The sequence below is a fragment of the Anarrhichthys ocellatus genome, unplaced genomic scaffold (assembly GCF_004355925.1).
Source record: "Anarrhichthys ocellatus isolate YVR2014 unplaced genomic scaffold, GSC_Weel_1.0 scaffold168, whole genome shotgun sequence".
In the NCBI taxonomy this organism is placed as follows: domain Eukaryota; kingdom Metazoa; phylum Chordata; class Actinopteri; order Perciformes; family Anarhichadidae; genus Anarrhichthys; species Anarrhichthys ocellatus.
The window spans coordinates 165,974-175,723 of NW_022280198.1; the positions used below are offsets into that span (position 1 = coordinate 165,974).

The window sequence follows — 9,750 nt, forward strand, 5'->3', positions numbered from 1 at the left end:
TCCCCTGTCCCCTCCTCACTCTCCTGCTGGACGTCCCCTGTCCCCTCTTCACTCTCCTGCTGCACTCCCCCTGCCTTCTCCTGTTGTTCCTGGCCGCCCTGCTTGTCCCCTCTGTCCTCCTCAGTGTCTTTCTGGCTTGGGTTTGTCTTGGCACCATCCTGTTCAGCAGAGTTTCTTTGAGGACATGCTTTGCTCTGGTGTCCCTCCCTACCACAACTAAAGCATTTCATATTATCTGATGTTGCAAAAATCACATAGTCAAACTCTTCCACTCTCAGTTTGAACACTAGGTTTAGCTCTTCATTCCTGTTGTTGAGGACCATGAATAACTGTCTCCTATGAGACACCACGTGTTTTAAGAGTGGAGACTTGCACCCAGAGGACAGTTTTTTAAGCTGAGAAACTATTTTCCCATGCCTAGACAGCTCTCTGGTTATTGTCTCGTCCTTAATGAACGGTGGGACGTTTGACACAGTTACCTTTACTGCCGGTGTGCTGAGAGGAAGAACGGGAACAAGGGTGTCAAACACCACGATCCCGCTCTCCACCACCGTGTTGGCCTTATGTATGCTCTCTAAAAAGATGACCACAGCATTATTCATCCTTGCAGCGGACTTCACGCTGCTTTGGCCAACCACCTTCCCCACTGCCAAGCTACAGTCCTCCACTGAACACGCGAAACACGGCGCGATCTTCACGCCGTGTTTCCTGGTTAGCCTGTGCAGGTCCATGCTAGCGCTTAGCATGCCGCCGACCAGCGTGCTGATCGACTGCACACAAGCACAAACAAAGACTCTACACCCAGCCAAACGTACAAAAAAACCTGTGAACCCTACACACCACACTACACTACCATATACACTAATACCCAGTGAAGAAAAAAATCGAAAAATCGCTATTATCGCTCTCAAAACCACGCTCCTTCAGCTCCGTGCTCCTTCCACTCAGAGAGAGAGAGAGAGAGAGAGAGAGAGAGAGAGAGAGAGAGAGAGACCATAAAAAAAGGTAAAAGCAAGAAAATATAAGGAGGCGTATCTGTCCCTGGGCTTTACGAGCACTATGGTCGGCCAAGAAGAGAGACCCAGTGTGTTGTGTGTCTGAACATACTGGCGGCAGTATGAAGCCCACTAAATAAAGACCAAATACAGATCAAAGCTGAACTTTGAAGATGAACTGAGAGAGGCTTTCTCTAACCAGCAACCCCGCTTTGACAACATTTGTAAAACAAAGCAAGCCCACACCAGTCACTGATTGATATGTAGGAACAGGAATGTACCTATGAATACGAGTATGATAAAAAAAAGAATATGATCCATGCAGAAAAAACTTGAGTAGCTAGCACATCTTGTTTATAATTCAGTTTTAAAGAACCTAAGAGTTGGGTAAACTAAATTATGGCACAAGTTGTATGTCACAAAAGCATTTATTGAAAGCAGTCAGAACAAAGTAAATCCACATCAATCATTGCTGGATGTGTTATTTTCTTCTTTGAGAGAACCTGCTGTTCAATGCGGGGAAATATACGTTGTTTGCACTTAAAAGAAATTAAGTTCATTTTATTTACAAATTAATATGTCAGAAAGCAATTTACATGTAGGAATAGGAATGTGATCTATGCAGAGAGAGCACTGAGTAACATCTGGTCTCTGATCATTATTCTATATGTAGGATTCTTTATTTTCTGTCACACTAATTCAGTTTGAAAAACCTGTTAAATGGGGAAATGTAAGTTGTTGCTCTGTTCTTAACTTCAATTTTAACATTTGAAGTTCATTTTACTTTAAAATATATTCAAGAATGTAATGCAAGTGTGTGCATTCATGTGTGAAAGATTTGGAAATAGATTTTATTATTGCTATTTTTTTCAGTAAAACAAACTGAACAATAAACTGAAGTGGAAAAGTGAAGTGAGATGAACTTATTTTAGAAAGAAAAATAAATATTTTATAGAGTTTATATATTATAATGCAATTAATTCAAAACAAAGAAGGTATGACCCATTTGGGGTGGGGTCGGGTGCGGTGGGGTGGGGTCGGGTGTGGGGCTTACAATGTTCCTGTATCATCAAAGGGGGGCTTGACAGAAAAGGTTTGGGAACCACTGCTCTAGGGAGCAAAGACTCTGCTCCTGAAATAAAGCAGATCAACTGCTCTTTGTTTTATCCACACATACGAGCAGACGAGCAGCGTGAGAACGGGCTGCACGCGCTGCTTATTAGCTGGGGTTACACCTGCATGTGTGCTCCACACCCAGAAGAGTCCCGAACACATAAGAAGACCAGAGGAAATACAGACGGACGGGCCTCTGCAGAAACAGACACCGCCACACACTTCTAGTGGGACGTGAGATGATTGAGAGTCTTTACATTGTTTTCTTTTTAGGAAATCGTTGCATAATAAAGCTTTGAAGGTTTTACAATGTATTGCACCTCATTTTTAAAGGTCTACATTGTTTTTGTTTGTGATTTTAGCGAAAACTGTCTGGAATGACCTCTGATGGTACAATTCAAATGTGAACCTTAAATACATAGGTTACCTTTTAATTTGCTATCCACACATTCATTCATCTGCTGCTTATCCAGGTCATGTTAAATGATATTATGTTGCTATTGTTATTGTTATATACAGCTGGAAAGGAGTGACACAAAAACTAATAATAATAAAATGTTTATGAACTGCACTTGGTAAATAATTCTAGACCATGAAACGGGTCTTAAATTGTATTCTATGTGGTTTTAAAAAGGTCTTGAGAAGTCTTACGTTTACTTCAGTGAACAGGGCAGAAGAGGGTATCTGTGGTGTAAAAACATTGATTCACAAAACTGTGTGAATGGATTGCTACCTAGTAAACAGGGAAGAAGACTTTGGAGTGCTCAGTCAAGATATATTGAGGGGAACAATGTAACTTCCTATATGGACCTATGTGGTCTAAGGTGGTTACTTTATCCACCTTGGTTGCTTAGTTCGTTAGTTACTTAGTTACTCACCCCACATTTGGATGATATAAAGACTGTTATGGCTCTCTTACTTCCAGGAGACCATGATGGACCACCCTTTGCGGACCATCTCCTACATTGCCGACATTGGCAACATCGTGGTCCTGATGGCCCGGCGCAGAATGCCTCGACCCGACTCTCAGGAGAACGTGGAGGCCTCAGACCCAGGTCAAGAGAGCAAGCGCCAGTACAAGATGATATGCCACGTGTTTGAGTCTGAGGATGTGAGTCCAACAGCAAAGTTAGATGGTGCCTTTGCTCATCAAAAGGGACAACGTGCAATGTTTGTAGTGTCATTTTTGACAGTTTAATCAGCTGTTAAATCGACCACAGTTAGTTAGAAAGAGCTTGAGTTACCCATAAGATGATATAAATAATGATTACAAGTTCACCCATCCTGTCCTCTAGGCCCAGTTGATTGCCCAATCCATCGGGCAGGCCTTCAGTGTGGCTTACCAAGAATTCTTACGGGCCAATGGCATTAACCCCGAGGACCTGAGCCAGAAGGAGTACAGTGACTTGCTCAACACTCAGGACATGTACAATGATGACCTCATCCACTTCTCCAAGTCGGAGAACTGCAAAGACGTAAGTAGGGCTGTGAATCAGTCACTCAACTCGTTTGTACCCGGTGCCTCCAACGATAATTTGTTATATATGTGATTTTACTGACTTTAAAACGTTTCTTTGCGTTGCTTCTGCCTGCTGCAAACTCAGGTGTCCATAGAAAAAGCTAAGGGGGAGATTCTGGGTGTGGTCATTGTGGAGAGTGGGTGGGGCTCCATCCTGCCCACTGTCATCATCGCCAACATGATGCACGCTGGGCCGGCTGAGAGGTCCGGCAGACTGACCATAGGAGACCAGATCATGTCCATTAATGGGACCAGTCTGGTGGGACTGCCACTGTCCACCTGCCAGAGCATCATCAAGGTATGTGTACGGTATTGTTTTTAATAACGGACGTCATGAATGAAGATGCTTATACAGTATCTTTTCTTAAAGCAATATCGTCAGCAGGAGAATTCCAACATCGCCCAACACGAAGCTGATACCATATGCTTTCCTTTATGTAGGGTCTGAAAAACCAGCCTGGGATCAAGCTAAACATCGTCAGATGTCCCCCAGTGACCACTGTACTCATCAGAAGGCCAGACCTCCGCTACCAGCTGGGCTTCAGCGTCCAGAATGGCATTGTGGGTAGCATTATGATCCTGCGCTGTTTTTAATGCAAAACGATTCTCACACTTCTGTGAAATGTACTTCGGTGAAATTTGGTTTGTCATTAAAGAATTGATCCGTCCCTATCGACAGATCTGTAGCCTTATGCGCGGGGGCATCGCTGAGCGGGGCGGAGTCCGAGTGGGTCACCGCATCATCGAGATCAACAGCCAGAGCGTGGTGGCCACGCCCCATGAAAAGATTGTCCACATCCTGTCCAATGCCGTGGGAGAGGTAAGACATTCACTACCAAGCTAAATGTATACAAACCGAAGTGCAGGTTAAAAGTCATCAAATATATCTTAGTGTCCACCTGTCTGAGTAACATTAGATTAAAACGGTGCCAAACTGTTTTAGGAAAGGACTGGACCTTCTTTAAAATAATGAAACAATATATTTGCGAGCTGTTTTTAAACATGTCTTCAGTAGAAACCAGCGAACTGAGAGACAGACAGGGTAGGATAGTCAGAAGGTATTGAAAGACTAACTATATATCAAATGTCAAATATCAGGGTTCATTTTTTTTTCTTAATGCATCTAAACATCCCATGTAAATATATTTCTTCATTTGTCTTTTCATGGGATTTAGTGACAATAAGAAATAAGTAACACTGCATCCTTTAAAATCTAACGACCAGACATCCTTTACATTAATGCGCCCAGACTTAAAAGGTCCCTGAGCTTCCGTCCAGCAACATTACATCACAGCTCGTGTGTTCTGTCCAACACTCGCCTCGTTTACACTGCATGGCCCGACTCGACTCGACCTGCTTGGAACTGTTTTTTTTTTGGGGGTTTCCAAAAACAAATTATTGTGCCAGAGTTAAATTATCATTAAATAATACAATTGAAGAATACAATAGAATAAAAATAGAACACAATAGCAATGAGAGTAAGGTAAATAAATAAAGTTAAAAAATTCAACTAAAATAGAAAAAGTTAAATACAACAAAGATGAAGAGAAAATATACAAAGTGTATAAGAAGTGGTACTGAAATAGAAAAGTAATACTGAGCATGATATAGATATTGGAAAAGTAGAAGAAAGTTATATGAAATTAATATTGCACGATGTTGAAAAAAAAGTACTGTTGCACACGGTGTGGTTATTATTGTTGTAAGTGTCCGATTTTTCAACTGTCCTTCCTGCAGAAGGGGGCGGAGTTATACAGTTTGATGGCCACAGGTAGAAAAGACTTCCTGTGGCGTTCTGTGGTGCACCTCATTGATCTCAGTCTACGGCTGAAGGTGCTCTGAAGTGACTTCAGAAGTATAGTACCTATAGACCCAGGGTCCTAGTGTTATTCAGGTTAGAACAGGGGTTATATCCGTAACCATAAGTGCGCTACAGAACCCTCGTCACTACACAGATAATGCGTTGGTGAAAAAACCAAACATTGACAGTTATGTTAATCATTCCATGGACATTCATTATTCATGCATATGGTGAGGATTGATCTGTATTGCTGCCATCCATCAGTACTAGATAATGTGAACTGACCTCTGTGTCTGCGTCCTCTCTGTGACCGGAGGTACTGTTGTGGATGAGCTGGTCCCAGCATCATATATCACAAACTCAGTAATCCTCAATATTGATCCTTGCCATAGTCACAATTACCAGTGTCCAACGGGATGTCTGGGTTGGCATTTGATCTTCAAAGGCATTAACTGTTAATAATTCCATGACTTGAATGCTTTGTTCTGTGTGCGACTCCCTCAGATCCACATGAAGACGATGCCCGCAGCCATGTACCGCCTGCTGACCGCCCAGGAGCAGCCCGTTTACATTTAACAAGACAAAACCCCGACCTCAAGCACCCTTTAAACTGTCAACGCCACAGAGCCCCCCGCCCCCCCTTCTGTTCCCAGCCGATGGACTGTAGTGAGTTGTTAGTAGGACGGTTGCTCAGCCGCGTCTTCAATTGACAAGAACGTAGACACCCAAACTATCCATCCGCTGTCACTAAAGCTTTGTTCTTCTTACTTTGGCTACATGTACAGATGGTGAAAGGGCGTTCACACCTGATGCATTTCAGTGCAGAATCCTAAAGAAAACATTCAAATATGGTGGGACTATAATAATTCTTTAGGGTATCTAAAATTTTACAGCCACTAAGACAGTTTGGAGGCAATTTTGGTCATTGTTAAATTAGGAAAATGAGAACTTGTCACACACTAGAAACCTTAATGAGCGGGAACTGAACCCCGATCGTGGACTTGATCTGCACATCCGACCCTGAACCCTGACTGTACTTTGGGCCATGCTGCTATCTCACTGGCAGGTCACTGCCTGTGTGTTGTTAGATTTCCTCCACCAAATCATTTATGTGAGGAAAATCTTTATTTTTTGTGTTTCAGTTTTCATGTTGTAGCTACATTTCATGGGACCGAGCTCGGTTTCACTTCTTGCTACTGTAACCCACTCCAAATACTGAACGTCGGTGCTCTTTGCACAACACAGAGCTCTCCACAGGAGGGTGTGTGTGAATCCTGGTGACAAATGTCACATTCCACGCGTTTCGCTGCTTTGTAGAAGAGTTGATGCCGCAGCTCCTTTTTTGCGCTTCACGTTTCCGACAGGAAAGCTTTCCGACTCTACCGCGGTCAACCGTTGCGGTGGCTGTTGTTTCCGTATCTTCTGTGCGTAGCACCAGCAGTAGCTCCAGTCACTTACACCACAGTGTTCAACCAGCTTGTCCAAACATAGCGTACCCGGTAACCAACCAACAACACTAAGCCCAGATGCAGCCTTTCACAAAATTCGGAAACAGTCAAATTATTTTTTTAACACTTTTACTTTAATTAAATCAGTTCAAATGCCAGCTAGACGTTTACTGTACAGTGATCACCAAAGACATCCTCCACACACCTTTTTACATGTAGCATCATCTGGTAACCAAATTTGTGAATGCGTGACAGTTGTTTTATTGTGAGTTTAATGTGACGAATCATAATAATTCAGTCATTATCAATAAGAAAGAGTGGGAAGGATTAATGGAAGGTCACCGTGTCTTTAGATCACTTTTCTGTTCACGGGTTCAACACTTCATCAAAAGGAAGATGGGTTTTTTGTCTTTTTGTCCAATTTTTCTTATTTTAATCTTTTAGGGTAATTTGATATTTTTATTGTGTATTCATACACGAAATTACATTTGAATGGCGCTTATAATAACACTGGATAAACAATGACATTGTGGCTGTCCTCTAAATGACTGTACTGGTGTTGCATGATTTATCCCATTTACTACAACAAAAAATACATATTCTTTGCATGGTTGCTGGCCTTTTTCAAAAATGTAAGTTTCTTCCCATCTTCTGCAAAATCAGCTGGCAAAAACTTGAAATTTGGGTTGGACCATCCATCACAGTGAGCTTTATTGTTCTCACGGTATCCAGTTTCTACAAGCTGGTTTTGAGACAATTTCAGTGGAAATCAGTGGCTGCCTCTAAAAAATAAGATCTAAAAATCAAGGTTCGACTGTAGAAAATGGTCGACGTGCATGTAAACAGAAGGTAATGGGCTAAAACATGTGAAACACTGGCATGGACTCTTCAAAATGTTGTGGATATTCTTGATATACTGTTTTGAATGGAAGGTACATTTAATAGTAAAAGTGCTGAGATATGCCGGGTGAAAAGGAGTTTTGAGTAATACAACAACCTCTAAAAGGTTTTCTGACAAAGAAGACAAAAAAATCGCAGATTAAAAAGTCTAGGCAGGTGATATTTTTTTTCTGTTTCTTTGTTTCAGGAACTTAGAAAGATTATTTCCAAAAAGCCATTTAGATCAGACTAAGGTGGATCACAATAATTATTCTCTTCCCACGGGCCTCTCAGGGCTTCCACTCAAAAACGGCAAAGTAAGGAGGGTTTTGTCGCCCGTCCTCTTTGGACAAGAGTGGATGTGAATTGAAGTGAATGTGGTTTTATTGTGCATTCTTGAAGATGTACAGTATGTTTCAGTTCAAACTAAATATATAACTTATTACTGAAGGTCAATTATAAACCTTAAACATGCAGCCTCCTTAGAACTCAGTGTGAAGCCCAGTTGTCCCTAATGGGTAAAATTCCATTACATGAAGTAGATTATAAAGATCTTTTATTAAAAGTTGTAAAATATTGTCTTTCATGCCACTACAGGTTGATTGTCTTTGGCTAAGAGTGTTCATGTGGTTCAGGCTCTGCATATGTATTATAATCACAGCACATTTAGGGATTAATTGATTAGCTGAAGATATTTAAAATAATTTAAAAATAAGATTAAAAATGTAGTTTTTTTACCTTTAATTTAAATAAGTGGCCCATATGCTGTTGCAGCCACATAGTGCTCCCTGTAAAATGTAGGTGAGTTGATTGGTTGAATTAAAAATTCAATGTGGACTTGTAGGATATAAGAAATATCTGAACAATTGATGTTGACTCAAGTGACTCAAAATACAAAAAACAGTTGTTTTATATGTTATACATAACATATACATGCAAATCAAACTTCTGAATCCTATTTAATAGAAGGCTCACATTGATCATTTAAACAGAACTAATCCCATATTCTGTAGTACAGTGGTCCTTCATAATGTAGCGCATCAACAGGGCAGTTTGTATGTAGTTAGCACCATCAACAGCAGGTCATTACACTTTCTCCAGTTTATTCACGGGGCTGTTACAGATGGTGACTGCATGTCCTTAGTAAATAAAACCCAATATGATCAGGTATTAACTTGACATGACGTCTGGTTACGGGTTTCCCTTGCAATATAAAACAAGTCACCAAGGATTGCGTTGTATTCACGATTAAGGTTAAACCTGATGTAGTGCAAAACAATTCAATGGAGTTAAACAGGTTTTAAAGGCCACTTCATTTGGACTTTGTTTCTGGAGCCTCTTTTCTCCAATTTACTAAATGGTTTGAACACAACACCGAATCCTCTGCATCTCTGTGAATGTATCTACTGACACCAACCCCGACAAGTTCTGATGTCCCTGTTGGACCATGTGAACAGGACTTGTGTTAAACAGTAACATGTATCCCACTGTATACCCCAGATTGAAAAAGCCACAGCTTATTCCATACGTCTGACCTCATTAATGAATCTCATCTTGGCCTTACTACTACTAGACTTGTTATGATGTTTAAACTGATACTGAAGAGGAATAGGGGCAACGGCAGCCATTGTTTGGGGACTTTCAACGTGGCTTTCTCTGAAGCCACGTGCTTTACACTCTGCTGTTCTTACTGCTAGTGTGGTGTGCGATTACAACCAATGTACTCCGTGTTCAAACGAAAACCAGCTGGATATATAAAATACACATATAGATGAAATATATAGAAAACTATGTAAAGGTATATGCTTCTAATGGTTTCGTGTGTTTGGTCAGCCTATAGGCAGTCGATAGAAAGCAACCTGAAGGCTCTTTTAATGTGGAATGTAGGAAGCTGGTTGTGTGAAATGACATTCATGTATATGTATACATATATATATATATATATATATATACATATATATATATATATATATATATACATATATATATATATAT

At 40.9% G+C, this 9,750-nt stretch overlaps 1 protein-coding gene across 3 annotated transcripts in view; it reads left to right on the forward strand.

Annotated features, from left to right (window-relative positions):
• apba1a (amyloid beta (A4) precursor protein-binding, family A, member 1a) overlaps window positions 1-9,007 on the forward strand; it is a 54,417-nt gene extending 45,410 nt beyond the window's left edge. For all 3 annotated transcript variants that reach the window (XM_031878230.1, XM_031878231.1, XM_031878232.1), the window contains exons 9-14: window positions 3,034-3,219; window positions 3,404-3,583; window positions 3,713-3,925; window positions 4,069-4,188; window positions 4,307-4,447; window positions 5,933-9,007. In XM_031878230.1, the coding sequence (XP_031734090.1) occupies window positions 3,034-3,219; window positions 3,404-3,583; window positions 3,713-3,925; window positions 4,069-4,188; window positions 4,307-4,447; window positions 5,933-6,004 (912 nt within the window). In that variant the 3' untranslated portion in view covers window positions 6,005-9,007. The remainder of the gene's footprint in view (window positions 1-3,033; window positions 3,220-3,403; window positions 3,584-3,712; window positions 3,926-4,068; window positions 4,189-4,306; window positions 4,448-5,932) is intronic.
• Window positions 9,008-9,750: the final 743 nt, after the last annotated feature.